This window comes from Canis lupus, chromosome 13, assembly GCF_003254725.2.
Source record: "Canis lupus dingo isolate Sandy chromosome 13, ASM325472v2, whole genome shotgun sequence".
Classification (NCBI taxonomy): domain Eukaryota; kingdom Metazoa; phylum Chordata; class Mammalia; order Carnivora; family Canidae; genus Canis; species Canis lupus.
The window spans coordinates 17,350,135-17,377,318 of record NC_064255.1 but is presented as its reverse complement, the minus strand read 5'-3'; the positions used below and the strand labels follow the sequence as shown (position 1 = coordinate 17,377,318).

At 41.0% G+C, this 27,184-nt stretch overlaps 1 protein-coding gene across 1 annotated transcript in view; it reads left to right on the top strand.

Moving 5' to 3' along the window:
- Window positions 1–26,607, top strand: part of EXT1 (exostosin glycosyltransferase 1) — a 284,846-nt gene extending 258,239 nt beyond the window's left edge. Inside the window, exons 5-11 of the mRNA XM_025450410.3 lie at window positions 5,819–5,951; window positions 8,417–8,535; window positions 9,855–9,950; window positions 14,896–14,985; window positions 20,128–20,288; window positions 22,487–22,658; window positions 26,068–26,607. Coding sequence (XP_025306195.3) covers window positions 5,819–5,951; window positions 8,417–8,535; window positions 9,855–9,950; window positions 14,896–14,985; window positions 20,128–20,288; window positions 22,487–22,658; window positions 26,068–26,253 — 957 coding nt within the window. The 3' untranslated portion in view covers window positions 26,254–26,607. The remainder of the gene's footprint in view (window positions 1–5,818; window positions 5,952–8,416; window positions 8,536–9,854; window positions 9,951–14,895; window positions 14,986–20,127; window positions 20,289–22,486; window positions 22,659–26,067) is intronic.
- Window positions 26,608–27,184: the final 577 nt, after the last annotated feature.

The following is a 27,184-nucleotide window of genomic DNA, read 5'->3' as shown; positions in this document are numbered from 1 at the left end:
CTAGCTGGCTGGATCAGTAGAACATGCAACTCTTAAGCTCGGGGTTGTTTTAAGCCCCCCATTGGGCATGGAGCCTACTTACTTAAATAAGTAAATAAATGTCTTTCTAAACTTAGTTTATAGTATGTTTTTCTCATTTTAATGTATTGTTAACATTTTCTCATGTTCTTAGATTTGTCTACAATTATTTTAATGACTATATAATATTCCATTCATGATATCACTTAATTTCTTTCATTATCCTTACCTTGAAGACATTACTGTTGTTTTTGTTTTTTCATTAGTATACATATTATTGAAACAAATAGCTTCAGCACCAAATTGTTATTTATGCAGGTTCAAGATTACTTCCTTAGGATTAATACCTTGAATTCAAAGTCCTCATTCAAAGAATATGATAAATGCTAAGATTTCTAATACATTGTCAATTTTCCTGCCATAGAATGGAACTAATTTATATTCCCTACAGCATATATGAGAGGACTTGTTTTGATTATTTTTGGTATTTTTCACTTTCACCAATATTAGACATTATATCTTTCAAAATGATGTCATTATTTTCTTAATTTGTATTTCTTCAGTTATTAGTAAGAATGAATTTTTCTTATTTCTTAGCAACTCACAAAGAAAGAAATAGAAATGGCCATGATGTTGTTCCACTTTTCCTCATAATTTTTTTTTTTATTAAACATTTTATTTATTATTTGAGAGCAAGCAAAAGTGAGAGAACACAAGCAAGGGGAGGGGCAGAGGAGAGGGAGAAGCAGGCTCCCCACCGAGCAGGGAGCCTGATGCCAGGCCCAATCCCCGGACCCTGGGATCATGACTGGAGCCAAAGGCAAGTTCTTAACCAACTGAGCCACCCAGGCACCCCTCTCATAAATTTTTAAGAGCTTATTATATTAAAAATATTAACACTTTGACCCTTTTGTCACAAATATTTCCCCCAACTTGCGGTATCCCTTTTTTGTTTATAATGAGGTGATCTTTTCCTCTATGGCTTTTGCATTTGCTACTGTTCAGAAAGGACCTTTTGATCCATAATTTAATTTACACACACACACACTCCTTTATATTTTTCTAGTACTTTCACAGTTAACTTTTTGCATTTAGCTGCTTAATCCAATTTACTTTTATATATATATATGATCTGTGTTGAAAGCCTGTTTTTTCCTTTTTTAAACAGATTGTTGTGTAGTTTGTCCCAACATACTAAGTTTTCTTGCCTCAGTGTTGTCACACTCCACATTTATGCACCTTTGGGTCTGTTTCTGGCCTTTTGATTCTGCCATAATAGTTGTCTACTCTAAAACACAAAGGCCACGTATTTTCATTTTTCCTGCCTTTTGCCCTCCTTTGGTGGACCTCCATTTATTTAACTAACATACTATTGTTGACTATTAATGTTGTTTCTAGTTGTGTATTTTGTATAGATCTAGGTGCAAATATCTTTATCCAGGCAATGGGATTCTACATGTATCTTGGGCTGCATCTCTATATCTTTAGGATGGAGTCCTTACAGTGGGATCATTACTAAGCCAGAGTCTAGGTGCATGATATGCGTTGCCAAATTACTCTGCAAGAAGGTTACATCAGTCTGGACTCTCATAAACCGTCTGGGAGGAGACCTCCTCTAGTGGTAGTCTTGTTAGCCTTAAGGATCATAATTAAAACACATACATACACAACCATGCAAATTTGTCAGGTGAATGATGGTATCTCATTAATTACATTTCTTTTGAGTTTGGTTTGTTGCATAGAACTGGTCTCTTGCCTATTCAATTAGCAGTGCTCAGTTATCCTGTAAGAACAGTTGGATGTGTTATATTCATCAGAATAGAATCTCAAGTCAAGCTGTTGTCATCTCTGTGCTGGAAAGGCCTTCTTCCCCTTGGATTTAAGCCATGTAGTTCTTTAGCGACACGGTTGTTTTGAAAACACTATGAACCATATACTTCATTCAAATTTATAGCAACTATCAAATCTCCTTATATAGTTCCAAGATCAGATGGTAACGGTTTGACCCCTCAACCAAATTGCATGAAAGATACCATCCAGTTTCCCTTTTTAATTCAGAACTCAGATTACCCCAGAATTCAGTGTAAATGGAAAAGCAGAGAACATAGCAGAAAATGCCATCCGCCTACACAAATAAAGCCAACGTGTTTATGAGAACAATTTAAGTATCACATATCAAAAATGCCTACTTGGCTTAAAACCTAAAAGTCATTCTTTGCTGGAGCTTCTGAGTTATGAGGATAATTCAGCATTACCCTTAGATAATATAGATTTGAGGATCCTTTGCTCTCAGGATGTTCTATATCCAGATTCTAAAACTCTGGGTCTTTCTTGCTTGCTATATACTCTAGGTCATGGGAAGAGGATGACTCGGTCTTTGGAGACTTTGAGCCTTAGTGTTGTAGGTGATGCTTGAAAGCAGGATACCTTTTCTCTGATGCGAGACTCAAGTTGTTATTGTTAGTACATTCCATTGTACTGCTCTCTGTACTTGGGATTTGGCTAGCATTTCCAGTCCGATAGAAGTTTCCTAATTCAGCATCTTGGAATTAAGGAGCTAGTGAATCAGAGCTAAGCTCTTTGGAGCTCACTTTTTGTGTGTGTATGCAAATTGAGAAGTAATGATGGGGACAATGATAAAATACTGCAGACAGTGTTCCTTCATAGATTCCATTATTTGTCAGAGTATTACACAGCAATAACCTGACACTCATGATTGAACCATAGGAGCTCAGTGAGAATCAAGGTGAGTGAAAGAAAAGTGCACAAGATTGTAATAATGTATGAAAAAAACTAATGGTAGCTCGGAAGGCACATTTTTAATGGAGTTTTATGAAGTATGTTCCAATTTTTCTCTCCGGTTACCTAACAATGCACATTCAAACCATGGTATTGCTGATGCTGTATAGTGAAATATTAAAATCACTGAGATAATGAAAATAGAATGTTTGGCTCAGAGTGAGGTGGCATATGGTGGCACTGCGTGTGTGAGGTAACCTTGTATTGGTCAAAAGACCAAGTCAGGGCCACACAGAATGGCAGTAACCTGTAACCAATAGTCCATTATTCATAAAACAGATGGCACATAAAAAGAAAAGTAAGGAGCCTGTCATTCTTCCCTTTGAATTCCTGTTAATGAGAAATATTATCCTATCAAGGGTGCCGTCCATAATGAAAAGGCTTTGTACTATGTACATATACGTGTCAGTATATATGTTTGTGATGATTTTCTTTATAGCCGAAGAAGTGTCCAACTTCTAAACGGATGTCTTCTTCCACAGCAATAGTGAGTTCTAGTACTCCGAAAGGATCCTGGGAGCTGTCCAGTCTAGCGATAGGAACAGCTGTTGGCTGTTCCATCACAGGATAGCAATGGAAATTAGGAGAGGGACAGAACAACGCTTCTCTTTGGTGAAATGAGATCACCTTTGGGTGATCCCAAACTCTTTAAGACTTTTGGGAAGGCCAGCTGTTACACACCTTTTAGAAAATGTTTGTCAATGCAAACACTTAAAAGTGTTTATACCCTTTGACAAACTACTCAAGAATCAATTCTAGATGGAGAAAAATTTAATTCATGAGAAAAATGACACTGTTGTTAAGCATTTAGGGTAAGTAATCCATGAATACTATTAATTCTATGGAAAGATATCTATAATCTATAATATCTGTGATCTTACAGCAGTGTCAAAATGGGCAGTCCACACCTAGAAAATAAATTCAGGAATGAGATTTTTTTTTTTTTAAGGTAAAAAAAGTCAAGTCTTAAATATAAAAACTTCGGCGGCTATTCCTCACACATTCTGAGAGGTTATTATAATTTATGTGATATTTTATCGTTTTATTACAAATGAGAAAAGTGAGACATAAAAGTGGCAAATTGCTTGACCCAGGTTAAATTAAGTATTTGCTATTGCTCTTGTACCTTTGCTTATATCTTCCCATCAAGATTGATTTGAAGAGAATATGACATGCTCATTGGTATCTCAGAAGAATACTGTAGCCTGTTGTATCCTTGAATTCGAAACAAGAACAATGTTGTGATACTGAACCAGAAAGAGTATGACGAGAAGCATGCTGCCGAGAGACCCACAGTGGATAGTGACCCATTTTGTGGCATCCCTTAGATATATGCCATTTGTATATGTGTCAGATTTATGATACTGTCTACTTTCAATTCACTCTGTGTTTTGATATCCAAATTCATTTAAGTGACCACATGCTAGAAAGTACATAAATTTGCAGATCAGAAAAAGAGGATCTAAATGAAAAACTGTAAGGAAAAAAAGACAGTAGATTTGGAAGATATAAATAATATAAAACTAGGATAAATGGCATATAAAGTGAAATTGCTAGCCATTTGAAAACCCTTCACAACCATAAGAAGTTTCTCATAATTAATACCTTGTCAACAACATTTTAACACATCTCTGTTGTACCACAGAAAGTAAATGTTCATATTTTAGCTAGGTTCTTTAACTCTCCACCAAATTGCAAACTTCTACCTACCCATATAATACTAGCCGTTTTGATCTGGAGGAAAGAGAAAAATGCAGAAATCATTGAGCTAAAGTGTTTGAGTTCTTCCAAATTACCTCCTTGCTCCTTTCTTCTCTCTCATTAAGAAATATAAACATGATAAGGTTTGCAAAAAATAAATGTAGCTCACTTTATTACTTATCTGTCACTATGTGGGATGAGATGATTGTGTTAATAACCTTAACAAATGATAAAGCTCCATTGAAAATAGTCTTTACTTAAAGTCACATCGCATTAAATGGGGGCCTGGAAAATAATGATTTAGGTCTTAAATCTCTTGAGAGACATGGCAGGCTCTTTCTTTTTTTTAAGTACAGAAAAAAATTGCTGCAAACATGAAATCCTGTACCAAGTTAATTATTTGCCAAATCATATCTTAATGAGTGGATGGAATAATTACAAGAGTTTGAAAGTCACAGAGAGAAATCTGTAAAGTGGACTAATCACGTTCATCTGACAAATGATTCAGGATGGGAGAATGTTTGACTCTAAATGTGGAATTTAATGATCTGCGAGGTCCCAAAGTCCAAAGGAACTAATGAACTAGTGTGGCTATTAGTCTTCATATGCCATGTTTTTTTGTCCTATTATGTGGGATGTTTTGAGCAATTGTTAACTCACTGCTTTTTGAGATAAAATGTAGAAAAACTTCCCCTAACCAGTACCCCAAAGTCCTACAATTGACTTTGAAAGGAAAACGAAATATGACAGATAAATCTGCCTCCTCGATTAAAGGAATGGATGAGAACTTCAACAGCTTCTAGAATGTACCCTGCCTTCTGTACCCTCCCAAGGCAGTCTCCCCATGGACTTCTACGTGGACCAAGAACAGATCTTCCTGGCATCAGTCTAGAACCACAGCTAAATGCTCTGCCATCAAGGAAACTGTTTCATGCACTCAGCTTCGAAATGAGAACATACTTATTATTATAGAAAGACAAAGTCTTTCTATTATTATAGAAAGACATATTATTATAGAAAGACAAGACATACTTATTATTATAGAAAGACAAGATAGAACTTATGGTAAAACCAAAATTTAATTAGAAAATTTGATTAGCCATAATTCATCTCTTTCTCTCTCACACTCTCTTCTACTGCTTTGTCATTCTGCCTGTGTCCTGGACACTTTTATCGGAGAATTTGGAGATAGAGTCACTTCTTTGAGGGTCATCATTCCTCAAACTGGGATTGAACATGCTCCTTTATCAAATCCCATCAAGGTCTCATCCTCACCACAGGCTGTGTTTTTATTTTCTAGATTATTCAGGACAGAATATTCAAGCACATATCACGTAACAGTTTAATATGGAACAAACATCCTGGAGGATTGTTCGTACTACCACAGTATTCATCTTATCTGGGAGACTTTCCTTACTACTATGCTAATTTAGGTAAGTGACCTCTTTCCAGGGTGCTGCCCCTTGTTTACCCTCTAGTTCTTGTCCAGATTGAAAGTCCCTTGATTTTTCCATTCTATAGAAGGGTCTTCCGACCAGCCTGCCCGGAGATGGCTTTCTAGAGCCCTATCGTAAATGGTGTATCAGGGTCAAGAACGATAAATCCGGCAGATCACTGCAAAATGCAGGAAAACTCCTTCTTGTCTGAGCAGCTGGACCTCACATATAGTAGACTCATTCCTTTTTGAGAAATAGGCTCCTCAAATTATGGATCATTTTGAATATGACAGTGTCTTTGCTATAATTTTAAATCTCCTCATATATAAAATGGAACCAGGAGCGCTCTTCCTATTTTTTCCCCCACGATCTCAACTTCTCTATCTCCTACCAAAGAAAAGCTGAATTAATAAAAAGGAAAGAGAAAGATTTGAGAATGTCTGACAAAGACTGATCTGTTTACTCATTTAGCGTTTAGTGTGCTCCTCATGTGTGCTCCATTAATGCCATGCTGGGCGGTAGAAATAAAAAAGTCAGATTTACAGTCTGTGCTCTCAAGCAGCTTTTAGTCCAATCATAATGGGGGAATGGGAATGGACAGAGGAACAAAGCTCTCCAAAAGGCTACTGTTATTGCTGTAGACACTTGTGTCCTTGGAGCCCACTTGTGATAGTGTTAGTAACATCTTTGACATTCCCCCTCATTCTCGGGTCCAAATTGGAGGAGCTCTGGGATAGTAATGCATCTTTCAAGTTGATTTGGGAAAAAGACTTTAGATTTTCCACCCTGTTCTGATATTCTCCATACCAATCTCACCGTTTTTTGAGTTTTGCATGTTTAATTTGAAACTGATAAAAAGAAACTTAGAGTCATGAAGTATCAACCAGTTAATCCAAACCAAACATATTATGGGGACTGTATTAAAATCAGTGGTCCACATAGGGTAATATATTTAGAATTGGGTAATTTTCAGAAGAAGGCCATATTTGATAAAAATTTCTACGTGTTTCTTGCAGAGCATGGAGATCTTCATGTGGAGTGAGCACATGAGAAGTGTGTACATGATGCTTCCTAAACTAGGAAATATACAGGAAAAATGTAAAAGCAGTGACTTGATCTCACTGTGAGAAAGGAAACCCCCACCCCTATTTCTTCTCTGGCAAAGTTTTGAATGTGTATCTAGATAGTGGGGCAAGTCTGCTTCTAACATGCAATTAAAGTACCAATTGGATGATATAATTTGCTCTACAAAACCCTCACAGAATCCTTTAGTATATGTTGTCTAATTCTTACCTTTATTGTATCGACATCAAAGTCTAGCTTGAATGTCACTGCACACTCTTGTTTGCATTGAAGCTACCAAAATGCGAAATTCGCGAGTCTAAACTAGTGAAGTTTTTAAAAGGTTTTAAACGCATCTCCAGTTTCTTAGCGAGCTCTTCCAGAAAAAACTCCTTCCAGAGGGTGGAGAAGCCATCTCGCTTCTTTCTCTTTGGTGGCTATGCTTGTTTTACATATTTGTGACACCTTTCCACCTAGTGCTTTGGAGCACGTAGTTGACAGAGGTCTGGGTCACATATTTTTTCCCTCAGCCTATGTCAGCACCACACGAAAAGAGCTTCTTGGGAGTGTAGAGGCTTCTGCTCCAAAATGATGGTGATGGTGATGGTGATGGTGATGGTGATGGTGATGGTGATGGTGATGGTGATGGCGAGGGATAGCCACGAACACATATCAAGCACTTCCTGTTTGCTGGGTCCTGTTCTAACTGCTTTGTATGCATTCAGTCCTTTAATTCTGGTCTCCTAACAAAAACAACCCCATAGGTTTGATGCTCTGACTCTCAGCTGCATTTCACAGCTGTGGAAACGCCAAGGGGAAGATCCCACCACCACTGGGTGGTAGCACAGGGATTCAAACTGAGACCGGGAGGCTCTGGAGGCAGTTCTTTAACCCTTTACCACTTGCTGGTCATCATTGGAAATAGTATTAATCAGGCCAAAACCAAACAAACAACCCTTAACTACATTATCAAGAATAAGAGCTATTCAAATACCCAGGGCGGGGAGAGCACATTTCCTTAAATCCCCACAGTAACATGTAAGTGTAGAGTAGAGCCTTCCTGGAGTAGAGAGTGGTGAGAGGTGGGGTGTGTGTTCAGCCTCTGGGCCCCTAAAAAGCAGACATGGACAGGAGATCACAGGTGCGCCCCCAGGAGAGGAATAGGTCATCAGAGGAAGAAACCTGCAGGTGGACATGGAACTGGAAATTACACGGTCTCAGGCAGCAGCTACCTAACAGCTTTTCACCTTGTTTTTGTTCTGTCAGGACATAAGAGGCAAAGGAAAAATATGCGAGTAGGGAACATTAGCTTCAGGGCGAGGCAATGGAGCGAGGAGGAATGATTTTCTAAGTGTTGTTTTCCAGTGTTTCATTGAGCTCCTCTCCCGTTTCTATTGCAGGTTTAAAGCCCCCTTCCAAATTCACGGCAGTCATCCATGCGGTGACCCCCCTGGTCTCTCAGTCCCAGCCAGTGTTAAAGCTTCTCGTGGCTGCAGCCAAATCCCAGTACTGCGCCCAGGTGAGTGAGGGGCCGACAGCAGCACCTGCCTCCTCCAGCTCGGGGGACCAGAGCCTGCGCCTCTGCATGCTCCATGCTCTACTCCCTGGGACTCACCTAACGTCATGCCCTGTTACCCCCCTTTCATTTGTCATGCCTTGTTACTTTCTTTTTCATCAACTTAGAGGTTCTTGGAAGTGCAGTCGAGCACAGATAAGGGATGGGTTACAAAGAGATTCTTCGATGGGCTAAAGTTAAAACATAGATACCAACACATTCTTTAAAGAACACATAAGCGCATCATTTTGTTTTTAGACATCAGAGTAATAAAGCAACAGCAGAAAGGCCGTGGGAGGCCCCAGAAAGCTAAGTTTCAACAGAAGAAACAGACTTGGTGGTGTCAGGAGGTGTTTGTCCACTTTTCTTTCACAGCAACCATGACTTAATGATAAAATCGATAAAATCGGGAACAGAAGGTTCTATCAGTGATAACAAAATTTTCCACATCAGTGTCACTCTGTCCACATTGGTTTTTTTTCTGACTTGTAAATCAGGTTGTGTAAGAAGGTTTACAAACGAGAAAGGAATTAAATCGTGTTGAAGTATGCCTTTCTGAACAGAACACATTTATTGGAAATACTAAAGTCACATGAAATCTGCAGCCATTCCGGAGAATCCAAATCACAAGCTCACCATGCTAGTTCCATCTTGAATTCGCTTCTTTCTCCCACACTGCCTGGAGTAGCACTGCTTCCTAGCCAGTGTTCTGATGCTCACTGCCCATTTTTTTAAAAATATTTTATTTATTTATTCATGAGAGATACAGAGAGAGAGAGGCAGAGACATAGGCAGAGGGAGAAGCAAGGCTCCTCACAGGGAGCCCAATGCAAGACTCGATCCCAGGACCCTGGGATCACAACCTGAGCCAAAGGCAGATACTCAACCACTGAGCCACCCAGGTGCTCCTCACTACCCATTTTTATTTACTTTGTTCACTGGTGTTATCTCACTCATCATATGATATCAGAATTTAGGAGACCACTTTATTAAGATTCAGCAACCCAGCAATTTACATCTTTCTCCCTGGCTTTCTCCTACCCCCTTGATGCTATTTTTTGCAGGTTATACCTTTTCTCCTCTCTTTCTAGTTGTTGAGGTGACCAGGTCCTGGAGATTGTGTGGGAGGGGGACTCTCTTTAAAATTCAAGTCTGATGTCTGCCTCTGCCTTATGTAGGCTTCTGTGTCCTCCCTCTCGTCCTGTCTCTGAGAAGAAACTGGGGTGGAGGCCTATCTACAGCCAGCCTTACCAAGCCATCTAATGACCCCCTGTCCCTTTCAGATCATAGTTCTATGGAATTGTGACAAGCCCCTACCAGCCAAACACCGCTGGCCTGCCACAGCTGTGCCTGTCATCGTCATTGAAGGAGAAAGCAAGGTAAGGTGGGAAGGGGTCCTGCGTGGAACCACCATGGAGTCCTTGTTTCTCTAGGGGCACTGTGGGCATTGGCCCTCGACGTCTTCTTCCTGCCCTGGGGAGCTTCTGGCCTTGGACTTTTTTCTAAAATTTTCCCTGTTGCTGAATATCCTCAGCCTGGACAGCCTTGGGTTCTCAAACTGGGGAATTGTGGGTCCTAATACCACTTCTTTAGGAGATTTGTGACCATGCATATACTTTCCTTATCTGACCATCGCTTTCCTCGTCTACAAAATGGAAGTAATAATACATATTCCTAAATTGCTATTAGGATTAAACGAATTTAGAGCCTGGCAGTAGTGATCCTTGTATAAACGATGAGGATCAAGACGAAGCTGCTGATGGCAGCAATGCATGAGGTTTGCTTAGCTGGTTCATCTGGATCAGTTGTATCTTTCAGAATAGTGGCTCATCCTCATATTTATCTTCAAAAGGACATTTGCACTTTAATTTCGTTTGGGTGTCTTCATCAGAGACTCACACATGTGCCTAGCTGGCCCCTTGCTTCCATTCTCCAATTCATCTTGCCTAGAAGTGAATGATCTTTTAATCATCTCTCAGCCTTAAGGGACTCTATTTGCTAATGATTGAAATTAACATTTGAGGCCGTGTGTAATCTGGCCTTGGCCAGCCTCGCCAGTCTTCTCTCTCATTACTTACCTCCCTGGACCCTGTTCTCTCACCAAATTTGATCATTCACAGTTATCTAAGTTGAACTGTGTCCCCTCCGGCCTATGATTCTTGTTTTTCCCTTTTGCTGTAAGTCTTGACCATCCCTTCTCAATTTTTTTTATCTCTGTTATCAAACTTCCCATGCACTCTTTAAGCTCCCGCTCCCAAACTACCTCCTCTTTGGAGTTTCTTCTGCTCTTGGCAGCCAGAGGTGAGTTCTTTTTTCTCTCGCTTCTGCTTGTTGCTTTCTTGTAGATCATATCCATTGTGAAGAAATTATTTGCTACTAAATGGAACAGATTGGTGGAGCACATCATCTAAGAGACATCCTTTGTCTGTCCCCAAGGAGGCAGGTCTTGAGACATTGTCTCACGCTAAGTAAAACATCTTCGAGCCAAAATAAAAAATATCAATTAGGTCTAAACATTTGAAACCATCATTTGGCTTGCTAAAAGTGGCAGTTTCATGTAGTTCAACATGATGCAGTGAGAATTATAACTGTTACTTGGGCAAGATGATCAGTGCATTATCCATTCGTTTCCAACATATGAGTGCCCACTCTGTGCTGGGTACCATGCAGTATGTAGGAACACAGTGTGGAATATGACAAATAAAGTCCCCAGCATTCACAGGGTTGGAGTCAAGCAACATGGTATCCAAGAGCTGCCTCATAAGCATTTAACGAGCAATGGTGGGAATTAGAAAATCACCTGCCTCTCCGCATGGGTCTTCCTTACCCTTATGAAATCCATCTCACCATAGATGTGGTTTCAAAAAAGGGATGGCATACAAAAATCTCCTGCCTACAATCCCATATGTCTGTCTCCCAATGCCAATGCCCGAGGTCCCGAACAGTGCTCAGATGGATGCTGTCAACATGGGTGACTAGATCTCCTTCTGGTATATAAGTCTTCCTTTGAATATGTCAGGATGTTCAAACAGGATCTAATCAGACTGACCAGGAGCCATTCTGACTCCTATGGTTAGTTTTGTATTTTTACACACAAATTCATTGATTGATATTTTTATTTGCACTCTGTGATTTGTCCTTGTTTCCTTATATATAAGATGGTGGCTCGATCAGATGTAGCTTATAAGATATTTCACATTCTCCCAGCCATATCAATTGCTTCTCAGCCTTTTGGCTAAGACTAAGTGTCATACATTCTCCCAGTCTATTTGTGTCTACACTTCTGGCCATTTGTTGAGTCCTGGCCTCCCCCTTGGCCACTGGTTCCAGGGGGCCATTCCTCTACCCTCACGCTTGCTGCCCTGGGATTACAGCACCTACTAAAGCATTTGCACTTAATTAGTATTACGTCAGGCTCCGTATTCTGGGAACCTAGGCCAAGACTTGGGCCCATTTTGAGGATTCAGTGAGATAGTGCATTACAGGTGTTTAGCCCTGGGCCTGTGGCACACAAAGGGTGCAGTAAGTGTTAGCTACTCTTCTGGGAGGCATTGGGATGTTATGGTTTGTATTATGGGCTCTAAAGTGAGTTATTTGGGTCTGTGTGCCTCAATTCCTTCTTCAGTTAATGGAAACAATCATAATACCTAACTTTTATTTCTAAAAGATCAAATGGTCCAATACTAGACTTGTTAAAAGCACTCGGAAGTGTGGGTGCACATGGTGGCTTCACTGTGCTTTGTACAATTACTTGGGGATATTTCTTATCTTCTCCATGAGACAATAAACTTCTGGAGTCTTGGTCATTTCCTATCCATGTTTGCTAATTTCAGAAGCGATTGGGCTGGTATACAGTTGCTAAACATTTCTTACGTGAACTAATAAGCAAAACCCATTCCACTCAAGATTGACTTTGCAAGATACCAGTTCCTTTCATGCTAAACTGTTCAACTTATGGAATGTGGCTGAGGCAAGGTATTTGGAAGACAGCATCTAGTTTCTACACAACAATTTGAAGTGACTGGATTATGGACTCTTAACCTCTGTTGATGAAGCAGGTGCAGAAAAAGGAATGGATCCTTTTATAAAACTAGTGTTTGGGCACATAATGGGGAAGAAGTCCTAGGTCCTGCTCATTCCCCATTTTACATTTCCGTCTCTAGGCTTGAGTTTAGAGTTGAGGTGTTTTCTGCTTCAGCTACAAAATTCTGTTTTGAGTATAAAGGCCTTGTTGTCTGTGCAGCTCTCCCCTCTAGACTTAACAAGAGAAGGGTCAGGGCATCACTAAGCTGGCAGCTAATGGTTTCTGTGTTAGTCGGTGGACATGTAAACAGTATCAGGAGAATTGCTTCAGGCTGAGATTTCTGAGCACCGTGTATATGGGGTTGCTGATCGCTTTATATTTTATTTTATTTTGGAAACCCGAGAAAGGAAAAGAAAACTTGACCCAGTTGACAGATGTGTAAGAGCAGACCCTGGAGCCATTTATGCTGTAGATCCATCCCTTGAGCTCCCAGAGATGGAAAATACTGGGCACTTCCCATCCTTTATGTCAGAAGCCCTCCAGTAGCTTCACGGGCATGGAAACTGAATCTCATAGATAAGCTGGCTTCCTGTTATAAATACAGGCTTGAGCTTCTTGGGGGTGGGGGTCCTCAGACTTGTAGAAAACATACCCTTGGCAGCCAGGGTAAGGGGCCTCCCTTTTCCCTTTGTCTTCTATGTCCAACTGCTGCATTCCCTGACTTTTATGCCTTGAGAGTTGATGGCAAATGTCTTTTCCCTTGACTTCCAAGTGTGAGGTTAGAGAGGATGTCGTAACTGTTGATAGAACTTCCAGAGGGAGGTGGAGAATATGAGATTGCCCCCAATTCACTTTTGAAGTCCTTTTCAAGGCTGAGACAGGCATAGCACGGTGACTGAGGTGCTTTACAGAATCTCACCCTAGGGGAGGAAATGCCGATGGGTGCATCTTGAGCAAGACACCTACCTAACCTCTCTATGCCTTAGCTCTCTCAGCTATAAAATGGGATTATTATAAAGCAGAGACTCAATGAAGTATATAAAGAACTTGGAACATTTCTGGCACATAGTAAATGTTTTTACAATGTTAGTTATTCTTATCATTCTCATGGTTAGTTATTCTGTAGTACATTCAACAAAGAGGTTTAAGATATGACTGTCACAGAGAAGTCTCTCTAGTCTTTTTTTTTTTTTTTTTTTTTAAGATTTATTATTTATTTGAGAGACAAAGAGTACCACCAGCAGGAGGGGCAGGGGGAGAGAGAGAGAATCCACAGCAGATTCTGCACTGAGCACAGACAGAGCCTGAGGCAGGGCTCTATCTCAAGACCCTGAGATCATGACTGTTGGTCCAAAACCAAGATTTGGATGCTTGGCCAACTCAGCCACCCAGGCACCCTGGAGTCTCTCTAGTCTTAATTTTTCTAGCTGGTCCCTCACCCCAGGCATACCTGCACACACCTCACTATGCCTTATCCTGGAGTTGCCCAAACTTTATTCATATGCTACCTTCACAATTTGCCTAAATCCATAGGCCACATGTATTATTGTTTATTTAATATTTGTCTATAAGTCAGCTTTTTGTTTCAGTGAGATTTTTCAGTAACTTTATTACTACCTGTTACTGCTGTAGCTGTTATTGCTGATATATCTGTGTGTATTTTTTGCCAATCTATGTAACATCAGTAAAGAGTAGAATTTTTAAATGTTTTCCACACGCCTCCCAAAATGACATGGCCTTCCAGTGGTGTGTGCCCCACACTTGGAATCACAGCTCCATCCATCCATCCACTCTTTCCAGGCCTCAGAGAGCTGGTTCTCTCCTCTGTGCCTTCACATCCTCTGAGCCCTGTTTCTGCCTCACTTCTGCTTATACCTGGTAAATTCCTACCCATCAAGTCCTGCTTCAATGTCAATTCTCTGAGGCCTTCACCTGCCCTCCCAAGCAGCAGCTTGCTGCACCCTCTGTTCTCCTGGCCTTGCCCATGGCCAGCTAGGACTGATCATCTGCATCTTGATGTCTGTTGGACTGTGGACTCCTGCGAGACAAGAGAAGATGTCTTATTGACCTTTGTACTCCCTTTGACTAGCAAGGTGTCTGTACACAGTAGGTGTCCACTAACTGTAGAACAAGACTCTGTGCTGATAGGAGATGGAAGTCTTCAGTGTTGAGGGATGACATGGTGGTAGACCATTCTTTTTGAAAGTGAGGATGGGGAAGTTTTCCTGCAAACAAGACTCTAAATTTACCTCTCTTTTCCTTCATTCTTTCCTTCCTGCCTGCTCTCTGCCCCCTCCCAGGTCATGAGCAGCCGTTTCCTGCCCTATGACAACATCATCACAGACGCGGTGCTTAGCCTAGATGAGGACACTGTGCTTTCAACCACAGAGGTAAGCGCCCTCCCCAGAGGAGTGGGCAGTGGGCTCTCCAGGCAGTTGCCCCCAACCCCAAGGGGCCAGGGCTTCTTTTGCCCTTGCCTCGGCCAACTCAAAAACCTTATTCAAAACTTCCTGCAGCTTCTGTTCTAATCAACCAGTGCCTATTAGCACCTTGCCACTGCCTGGCACCCTACTGAGGGCATTTCCCCTTTGTTTTCTCTGCTAATTGGCTCCTCATTTGCATGGTAGTGCTTCACCTCTCCCCTCCTGCCTGCCCTCCTTTTGTTTTTAAACAGCACAGCTGTGGGCAGGTGTGCAGAACTCTGAAGAGTAGGGGGCCACCTATTTCACATCATCTTGAGACCACAGAGTCCAGAGTCCAGAGTGAACAGCCCATCCTTCCCTAGTGATCCTAATGCCTGTGTGGGTGGGTGTTGCCTTTGTCAGGGAACACTATTCTGGGTTCTGAAGGCAGCTTCTGTGTCTCGGTTTAAAGTGCTCATTTTCTTTCACCCACACAAGAGCAAACGGTTTCACTTTAAGACTGAGACGGGAGATCCTTGCTATTTCAGATGTTCAGGTATTTGTGCCAAAAATAAGATTGCACAAAGAACGTGTGAGGAGGAGAGAGAGGAGAGATAGATACGATAGAAAACCAATTTTTACAACTCGAATGAGTATTGATCTCAGAAACTTTACTTGAAACCATCGAAGGGACCAAAGATAGTTCTATAAAAATGTCGTATATCGGAAATGCATTATTAATGGTAGCTGCTAAAAAGCATGGAGACCGAGCTCTTATACCTTTCCCTTTCTTTTTCCCCTCGTATTCATAATCATTTTCTTTTCGATTTAAACATCGACACTCATCAGCATGCACTTTCCTGGACACCAGCCCGATTCTAATGGCCTGCTGCCTGCGTAGCCAGCGCTTGGTGTTAACCTAGGCTAGCAGTCCCACTGTCTCGTTCTCGAAATTCACGGATGCTTCCAATTTCCATCAGATGGAATTGAACAGACATTATGTGCAGCCTAAACCACCCCAGGACAAAATGCCCTGGGCCTCACCTTGGTAAAATGCTTTCTCCATAGCCCAGGCTCTATAAATACTCAGTGAATGAATGATTGAAGGGATGCATGCTGAGGAGATTAAAGTGTGAACACACAGCCGATTGTGTCATGTGCAAGTCGGCAGGAGGAAGGGGCTGGGGGTGGGGGAGATATGTTTAATGTTCAAAGGGAACGACAGCTATGGAATACAGGGTAGGGGACACTCCAGCTTACACGTTTCTGCTGCTTCCTGCGAGGGAAGCTGGCATCCTCGGAGCACATTCATTCAGCAAGTATTTATTGAGGGATCTCTTTGTTCTGGTCTCCATGCCGGGGACTTTGATTACACAGTTCCTGCCTGTAGCCATCAGAGTCAGGGCAGCAAATGGAATCCAAGTCCGGTGATTCCAGGAAAGGGATTTCAGTTGACTTGGGTGGGTGGGGTTAAAGACACTGGGGTATCTGGAGAGTGGCAAGACCAGGAAGCAGCTCCCACTCCTAAGTCTTAAGAAAATAGTGTTTCAGAGTCTTTAAGATGTGGAACCTGGGAGAGGAAGAGGAAGCCAACTCTACAGGAGCTATGATCATGGAGGCATGTGACAACTGCCTGAAATTCTCGTGCCAAACCTCAGAGAGAGCCAGGAAAAAATACTCCGACCTCTCTTTCTCTCTGTCCCATGTCCATTTCCTGTGGGGGACGCCCACTGACCTAACCTGGTCACCACCAGCCTGTAAGGAAGCCCAGGCTGTGCCATCCATGGGGCTCCATCATGCCAGGGCACAGAGCTTGGCAAGAAGAGTGGAGAGTGGACCTTGGAGGGCAAACGCAGGGAAAGCAGCACATGGACACCAGCGTGTCATCAACACAACCATGGCATATATTTAAGTCATTATCCCGTGACCTCAAGTACTCATGCATCTCACATCTTCCACTGGGCAGCAAGAGGGCACTCAACAGTTGGTTGTTTTGTTTTGTTTTGTTTTGTTTTTCCTGTCCCATGGTCAAATATCTTTGAGCATCTGTGATGTTTCCATGGGCTGGTGAATTTCTTTCTCAAAGACCAGCAATTCCAGACGCTCCGTGCATGCTGGGAGGAATGTGTGCCCTACATGAAGTAATTAGAAGTCTGTGGATGGAAAATGATATATAAATTTAAGAGTCTGGTGGTCTGGTTTACTTTTGCCTGCTGATCTTGGAGTGATCCTGTCACCTGACATGGTCAAGGACAAAGGACTTCTCTTTTTTAAAGTGAATAGATGTTCGTTTTATTTCCTCTCTCAGGAGTCTCCGCTCGTTTAAATGCCTCTCCATAGTAGTCAGGATAGATTTTTAAGCAGCATTCTGTAAAGGGTATTAGATATAGGTGGTTTACAGTTATTTACATTTATCTGAGTTGCTGCAAATTCTCAAAAGAAAACAGATGTTGGTTTTTAAGAGAAAAGGCCTCATAAGCTGACCTTTACCTCCTTTGATGTGCTAATGATCTTCTTGAAAGCAGAACTATCACAAGAATCATAGTTTTATCTGAATTTACTTTTGAGCTCCTTTGAAATGACTTGAAACAGCTTTGAGATAGTAAGAAATTCATGTGATGAAAAAACCCCATCGGGTTCTATAGTAGTTGCCAGGGCGTGTGTTTCCTTTTCAAAGAATAATGGAAAACCCCAAAGAGCGCTGACAGCCAGGCTGATTCTTTGACGACGGGCTGCATAATATATTGGCCCATCAGTTGGCACCATTAGTATTGAGCGCCAGTGATGGCATGCCGGTTATCACAACCCGATTTCAATCTTCTGGCAAATACCGTCTGCTCCCCTGCTGCTGTCTTCGCGATCCCCTGTGTCCCAACAAGCTTTCTTAACATATTTTCCAACACCCTATTTTTTTTCTGGATGTTTTCATTTGGGAGGAACAAGCTATATTCTTGAGGCTCTTTTATCTTGAGTTAGGGCATGAAACTAGAGTTTCATTACAATTTGGATTTATGACTATTCACAAAAATAGTGACTTCTATGCCCAAAGGGTTCAGAGATAAAAACGACCCTCACAGATCACTCAGGCCAGTGCTCCCAAAGGATGGAGTGTGTGTACCTCAGTTTTGCATACTTCATGGCAAGCATATTTCAACAATTGTATTTACTGTTTGTCAGAAAACAGTATAGCCAGCAACCAAACCAGGGTTTCTCTGGCAGGTTTACCTAGGATGAGGCCGAGGGGGGAGTGGAGGGAGAGAATGAATGCCTGGGGCATTTTAAAGAAAAATAGGAAAGAAGTAATTGTATGGTGTGGGGATGTGGCAAGAAGGGAATGATGTTGTACATGTGGTGAAAGCTTGTGAACTACTGATCCAGGCTGATTTGCTTTGTTCTTTTAATTGAGATAACATTTGTAACATGAAATTAACCATTTTAAAGTGAATAATTGAATGGCATTTACTACATTCACAATGCCAGGCAGCCACCAGTTCTATCTTACTCAAAACCATTTTCATTGCCCAAAAAAGAGACCTCAAATCTACTAATCAGTCACTCCCTAGATTTTAGAACCACAGATCTGTTTTGTGGATTCACCGTTTCTGGGAATTTCTACAATATGTGGCCTCTTGTGGGTGGCTTCTTTCACTCAGCATGCTGTTTGCAGCGTTCATCCATAGTCTAAGTATTTCATTCCTTTGAAGAGCTGAGTAACATTCCACCATATGGAGATACCATGGTTGGTTTATGTATTTATTCATCAGTTGATAGAACCTGGGTTGTTTTCAACCACTGTTGGCTGTTGCAAATAGTTATTGCTTTTCGACCTCTAGGAGGTGGGAACTGGACTTGGCACCATCACTCAGTTCCCAGCCACCATCACAGCGCTGCTACTGGAAATATTTGTGGAATAAATGGAATTTCCATTTGCATTGCTTATGAAGAAGAGATAAGAAAGGTTGTAGGGTGAATGTATAACCTGTATAAGAGTTAAATTGTTCTCAGTGCTATAGCAACAGAACTAAAAGAAGGCTATGGTAACAGTACTTACCAAATTTGAAACCAGAAGGCTGGGTTTGCATCTTGACTCTGCCACTTACTAGCTCAGGAAAATTACTTGCACCTCCATGTACCTTAGCTTCCCTCTCTGCAAATTGGAAACTGTAAAATGACGTACTTCTCAGGGTTCTTGGAAGATTACATGAGTTCAAATGTGTAAGTACTATAACCAGAGCATTACATGACTATGAGCATTATATGATCGTTTGCTGTTACTGTTTTAATTTTTTTACTTCCTATGTATTTATTTATCATTCATCAAACAATCCTAGCAAGTCAGAAATTCACTCACACATTTTAAAACAGACGATTTGCTAATTATAAATGTCAGTTTTTAACAGGTTGAGAAGTACCTGCTTTGGGTTACTATTAGCACTGGAAAGTCACTTCCCTGCATTTTCTTTAAAATAATCACATGGCTTCACTTGGCCTCTTCCCTACTCTTAGTGATTTTTCATTGTGGATGCTTTTTCTAGATTTCCTTTATGCTGAGCATCTTCAAACCTGAGAGGCCTGACTTACATTTCTCTCTGATACCCGCTCTGAAATCCTGTTAGAACTTGTGTGGTTTTTAAACATTTAAACATCTTTTCTCTCACTCTTAATACGCTGCTTTTCTTTTAGTCACTTTGGCTTTGCCATATTGCTAGTCGTGATGCATGCTGTATATTCATCCTCTGGATGTATATAGGAAATCTCCCGTTTATAAAACAAGCATTTGTGCCTTGCATGAATCAGTGGTCACATGCACCGTGGAGGGAGGAGGGGGAGGAAAAAGCAACTGCTTTTGTGACTTGTGTTTTTGCTTGAACAAACTGGATCCTAAAGACACATCGACGATTTCTTCTTTCGTTTCTGCACTAATCTGAAGTTTCAACAGAAAACATTAACATGTGCATAATTATGGGGCAAAATGTCAAGCAGTCGGTTTAATTTGCTGATGAATACATGGAATTAATGTTTCGCAACAGTCCTGGGATTTCGCGTTATGAATTAGCAGGGGGAAGGTAATGTTTTGTTGACATTTGTTAACACTGTTGATTGCTTGTTTGGCTTGTGTTCCGCCTGCAGGTGGATTTTGCCTTCACAGTGTGGCAGAGCTTCCCCGAGAGGATTGTGGGGTACCCTGCACGCAGCCATTTCTGGGATAACTCTAAGGAGCGGTGGGGGTACACGTCCAAGTGGACAAACGACTACTCCATGGTGTTGACAGGAGCTGCTATTTACCACAAGTGAGGAATTTAGATATCTTGCATATCGATTTTTATATGACTCCTTATATATTAGCTTCCGGCTGTTGCATAATCAGAAACTTGTGCCAAATCTTGTTAACAACATTAACAAAAATCAGTCTGCATCGCCGTTTACCTTCCAGCAGTGCGGCCAACATGTGTCGTTGAAGCCAGTAAAACCCTTTGGTTTACTGCATTTCCAGAACTAAGGGTAGAGTAACATCTTCAGTTTGTCTGAAACTGGAGGACAGACTCACATATATCGAGTAACAGAACATTTCAAATAACAGCAACAAAAGTAAATACTGAAGTATGCACCCCGAGGCATCATCTATGTGCTTGCGATTTACCCTAGAGTAAAAAAATAAGAATGAAAAATAAAAATCTTGCCTACGTGGGTTTTCTATTCTAACAAGGGGAGGACACCGTATTCATAATAATTCTCTAATAGGTTAAGGGAGTGAGTCATATAGCAAAAAGGCAAAGAGGAGCTGGTCAAGGATCATGAAGGTAGAGGGGGACGGACGTTCAAGGGTGGCTAGTGATCCTCATTGAACAGATGAGATCAGAGCAGAGACTTAAGAGAAGGAGAGGAAATCATCCAAGAGGATTTTTGTATGAAGACTGCTCTGGTGAAGGGAACAGCTCAGCCAGAATGATGGCTAGATGCCCCAAGCCAGAGTGTTGGAGGAATATCAGGAAGACCAATGTGCTGAGAGTGGAATGAGTGGAAAGCAGGAGAGAAAGAGGTTACAGGGGCCCAGATGCAGGACCTTGCTCTCCGTCATGAGGACTTCACTCGCCTCTGAGTGACATGGGATTCAGCGTAGGGCTTTGAACAGAGTGGAGACATCTTTTTATATTTTAGGCATCCACACTGGGTGCTGTGTTGAGAATAAACTATATGGGGGCCAGGGTAGAAGCAGGACCTATTAGGAGGTGATTGGCATCTAGGCAAGAGATGATGGAGCCTAGGAGCCAGAAGTGGTAAGTAGTGATCAGATTATAGGCATATTTTGAAGATCTCTAGCATAATGTCTTAACAGATTAGATACAGAGTTGGATAATGGTGTTTGTTTGTTTGTTTGTTTTGATCCCAGGAACTGGAAAGATAGGCCATCAAGAGATGGGGAAAGCTCTTATAGATGGATTAGGTATTAGGGAAAATACAGGAGTTCAGTCTTGGGCATGTTAAGACATCCAAAAGGATATGTTGGAAAAACAGCAGGGACAGAGATATACAGTTGGGGGTTGTTTGAATAGATGTGGTCCCTTAAAGCCAGGGCACTTAGGTAAGATTGCCAAATTAGTGAGTGTAGATAGTTAATGTTACTGACTCAGTCATTAATAAAATCCCCATTCTTCTGCCTTAGTAAGGTGAACACACTAATTGTAACCTAGTCTTTTTTAAGTAAAGAATAGAGAATCTTTCTGTCATGGGGGTAGAGTTGGAAGTACACAAGGTATAAGCATTTAGGTTGGCTGAATCTTGATCTTAAGACCCTACCTCTTTAAAGTTCATTGTTCCCTTCCCTGCCACTACCACTCAGTGAATCTGATTTATTCAAGTTATTTTTCTTATAAATACATGCTAATATGTCTCTCTTAATAGAATAGTAGAGTGAGAAGTAATCCAACTTAACTATGGGTCCTCCATAATGATTAGCCACCAGATTACTTAGGAGTTTGCTTTAACAGTGTCAAAATAATATGGTTTATAGACCACGAAAATGGAATAGTATATTGTTGGATTCAGAATTATAGAATAGTATTGAATACAATTCTGATTAAACTAGTAATTAAAATTGTAAAGCAGTTTGTAAGGATATGTGGATTATGTGTAAGTAACTTCTCTTATCATCCAATTACTCAGTTTCTAACCAACCACCCTCATATTAAAGTCATGCTGCCCGAGCAATATCTGCATCATTGTGTATCTCTGGGACCTTATTTCCTTATCTGTAAAGCAGGGATAATAATAATACCTCTATCATAGGCTCCTTATGAGGATTGTATGGCGATGCCTTGTAAAACACTTGAGAACATTATCTGGCACATAGTATCATTGAAGTGATGGCTATTGTCATGATCATCTATATGTTTAGAGATTCAAACAGTAAGTACAGGTTTCCTGTCAAAGAAGACCATCTCTGATTATATAATGATGGGCACCTATGAAACTTGTCTGGCTTTTACAGATATTATCACTACCTGTACACCCATTACCTGCCAGCCAGCCTGAAGAACATGGTGGACCAACTGGCCAACTGTGAGGACATTCTCATGAATTTCCTGGTGTCTGCTGTGACAAAATTGCCTCCAATCAAAGTCACCCAGAAGAAGCAGTATAAGGAGACAATGATGGGGCAGGTAAGAATAGAACTCTCCTTCTCTGCTTTGCTCGCTGGTTGTTTAGCCTGAGGTAATGAGACTCACTGTTCCTCTAGGAAGGATAATGAGGAAATTTTTAAAAATCTCTAAAAGCCCCAGAAGAGTATATGGTTGGCACATGGATGATTGGGAAGACGAGAGTCAGGGGTATCTTTATATCAAGAATGTAAAAGCTCTCATATAACCTACAAGGTGGCATGAGAAACATGTACCTTCTCCAGAGTTAAAGACCTACAAAGAATTTATGTAAGTTTATTGTAGGTACTTTATTTAATGAATAGCTAATAATATTGTCTTCAACACACCCTTCTGGTGATTTCTCTTGAGTTGGGTGAGCACCTTGGTTACAGACCAGAAATCACGATCCTTGATCTTCCCCTAGAACACAAGTCAGTTACCTTCTGAAACTCAGTTGGTTCATCTCTAAAATGGAAAGGATAAAAATCAACCTCACAGGGTTGAGATAACATGTATGAAAACTAGGGACACCTGGGTGGCTCAGTGGTTGAGCCTCTGCCTTCAGCTCAGGGCATGATCCTGGGAACCTGGATCCAGTCCCACATCAGGCTCTGAGCAGGGAGCCTGCTTCTCCTTCTGCCTGTGTCTCTGCCTCTCTCTCTCTCTCTCTCTGTCTCTCTCTCTGTCTCTCATGAATAAATAAATAAAATCTTTAAAAAATTTTTTTAAATGTATGAAAACTTTTATGAAAGTAAAATATTGTTGAGTCATATAAGTTTAGTACTAAAGATAGTTACAAGGAAATATAATCCAACTTTCTCTTTTTATAAGTAAGAAAACTAGGACCCAGAGAATTTAAACATATTGCCACAAGTCACCTACTACTAGAGATAGAATTGGGAGTTGAATCCCAGGCTGTTCCTCCCACTACTGGTTATTTTACACCTCTGGGTCCAGTATCAGGCTGATCTGGCTAAGCTGAAACTCATCCACTTTTATTCATCTTGGACAGAGCCCAATACTATATAGAAGAAATCAAAAACCTGTAGACCGTTTAGGTCCAGTCAGGTTAAATCATGGAGAATCCAACAGCATTTGAGTCAACCTGGAAGAATGTACTTGAGGGTTCTATCAGTTGAGTTGTTTGGGTTTTCCATGTACCTTGTCCCAGTCATTACTGAAAATCATATACAGATCTAGCTTTTGCAAAGGAAAACTTAACCAGACCTCATGTTAACATGGTTGATGGATTTTCCATCACTAAATTTAGTAAAAGCAAAAACCTTACAGGATCTTAAGTGTATAAAATTTCATAAAAAAATAAAATAAAATTTCATAATTCAGTATTTACAAACATGTACAGATTGTCAGGCACTAATCTAGATACTGGTTATGACCGAACTGCTGTCCTTAATGAGCAATGAGTCTTGTGGCAAATTTTATTTCCCTCTAACTACTAAAAGAACACGCAAGGGGATTTGCAAGAACTTTTCATCTTTAAGGCTAGCAGACTAGTCACATTCAAGCCAGATATATTGAGTGGCTACTGTACGCCCAGGCATTTTTATCAATGTCATTCAAGGACGTAACATTCCTTTAGTATTGTTTGCTCAGAAACTTCTGTGAACTTCCCTGAGGTTACACACTCATTAGAAGTAGAACTCTAATAACACATGGTTCCATAGGAGTTCATTTTCTATTCTTTTCATAGATTTGCCTAATTCTACCAAATCAGTATTTCAAGTGATTTTACACATATTTTGGGACAAATATAAAGCCTTAGATAGAACTTGATGTGTCTAGTTAGATATGTACTGTATGTGGCCCCTCCTGCCCCCCGCTTCCTGTCATACACATTAGTTTATTGAATGTGTGACTGGTAATATAAATGGATATCATGTACTAGTAAGATTATGTTTTTATTATGCAGGAAATATATCTTATCTAGTATGTTGTTTGACCCAAAATAAATGTTAAAATCTACAGGCAAAAATGATACTTTGATTCAACTGGATTCTTTTTTTTTTTTTTTTTTTCCATTTGTAAGAGAAAATAAGAATAAATTTAAGCTCTGGACAGTAGTTCTGGGGATAGGGAGTCTGGCCCCACACCCATTTGGGACCAAAATAAGTGTGCTCCGATAGGAACTCAGCTGGTCAGCTTAGTCAGAAACTTCTCTGACTTGCCAAGTAGAGTTCTCCTAGTGTAAATGGTAAAGGATAGAACCTGAGCTCAGCCCCTTTTCAGCCTTGAACAAGCTTCCTCATCTGTGCAGTGGGGATGTGATTACCCCGATGGGTAGGTGACTTAACCGTGTTGTTGTGAGGAGGCCCAAATAAGCTGCATGGAAACACTTTACAAGTAGTGTTTTGTTTGTTATTCTGCTGCTCAAAGGTAACTTGACATTTGTATTTACCTTCAGTGGTTCCTTTCAAGCATGTTGACACTTGTGGTTTTTAAGTGACTCTGAGTGATTCTCACAGTAAAATGTACCTTCCTATGAAACCATTTTCTTTTTCTTTTTTTTTTTTCTGAAACCATTTTCTAACAATGCATGAGAATAAAAACCATTGAGCATACATTCATGCATACATATATCATTGTCCAGATGCCTATTTGTAAATGAGGCTGGGGTTTTTTTCCCCTCACCATCGGGTAGCCCCCTCTTTCTTTGTTTTATAAAAATGGAATTTTTAAAAAAGATTTTATTTATGTATTCATGAGAGCCAGAGAGAGAGAGAGAGAGGCAGAGATACAGTCAGAGGGAGAAGTAGGCTCCATGCAGGGAGCCCGACGTGGGACTCAATCCCAGGTCTCCAGGATCATGCCCTGGGCTGAAGGCAAGCGCTAAACTGCTGAGCCCCCAGGCTGCCCCAAAATGGAATTTTTAGAGACATTATGCTTATCTAAATTTCAGTACTTCCAGCTTTCTTTTAAATCAGTGTCCTCTACATGATCTAAAAATATTTAATCAGCCTTAGGCAAACACAGCTAAAGATGTAGCCATCTTTTCTGCTTCTCAGAACCAACCAAGTAAACCAGAGAGTTTTAGAATACTATCTTTGAAACCGTAAGCGCATGGTTAGACATCATATTTGATCACACGGACAAAGATAAATTTTATGTTTACAGACCATAGTAGTTGAGGCTCAACTGGTGAATCATTCCCAGACTAGAGGATCAGTCAACGTGGAGCTTTGTTTGTATGTTGTGAACGTCAAGGAACATGGCATGTCTTAGGAAGACCTTCTGGCAAGGTTGACCTGCAGCTAGTGCTTGCATCTTCCCCAGGCAGATTGCGAGGGTTGGGGGTGCATCCAGACCCCAAGCTCTGCCGCTTGCCTTGAACCTGACTTTGGTTTTCTGCAGCGTTCCCATCTTACCTTGCACTTCTCTCATTGTCTTCTTGGTTTGTCTCCCTTTTCCCCAGACTTCTCGGGCTTCCCGCTGGGCTGACCCTGACCACTTTGCCCAGCGACAGAGCTGCATGAATACGTTTGCCAGCTGGTTTGGCTACATGCCGCTGATCCACTCGCAGATGAGGCTCGACCCTGTCCTCTTTAAAGACCAGGTCTCTATTCTGAGGAAGAAATACCGAGACATTGAGCGACTTTGAGGAATCCAGCCAAGTGGGGGAGGGGAAGCGAGAAGGGACGGGGTCAAGCTGCTCTCTCTTCCCAGTGCAGATCTGCTCAGCAGCAGAGCCAGATTGTGCCAAGTATCCAAATAATCTTAGATGAACAGAATGACAAAAAAAGGAAAAAAGAAAAAAAAAGGCCAATGAAAACTCGACTCCTGGCTCCTGGGACTGCTCCAAACTCACCTCACTGGCTTCTATGTCCCAAGACTAGGTTGTGTACAGTTTAATTATGGAACATTAAATAATTATTTTTGAAATGATTGCTATGCAGGTTTAAACTTTTTTAATGATCAAAACTATTAAAAACCAGAGTTCTTTCTTTAATCAAAATTGTGTTGGTTGTGAATATTTCAAAGCTGCTACTCTTCTTCCCACAAACATCATTGTCCTTGGTCATGCAGGGTTTCCTGCGGTTACAAGTGCTCAAACTTCATGGAAGACACAAGAAGTCACTGCACCCAATGTCGAGAAATAACATCAAGCATAAGTTAAGACAAGTTCATTATTCCACTTTGCCAATACAAATTGTTTTCCACTTGGAATTTGCAGATCCACTTGAACTTCTATCTCTAATATGTTGCTGCATGAGAGAAAGTATTATGACCTCCAGGTAGACAGTTGTAACAGAAAACCTTATGTCTCAGATATAGAGATGTGATCATCTTTTGCACTGGGGGTAGGGGTTGGCGGGGAGTTAATACCAAGAAAACACTAGTATAATTAAGAATGTTCAGTGTACACAAGGACCCATCCAGACAATCCACCAGCATATTAGCGAGATGGATATACTGACCCACAGCAGTAACCCAAGGCTCTTCAGGGATTGTGGGCTAGATTATGCATTTCACCGTTGACACACAGCTTCTGAGAGCTGGGGAATGGCTTTGGTTTAGAGATGGGCGAACAG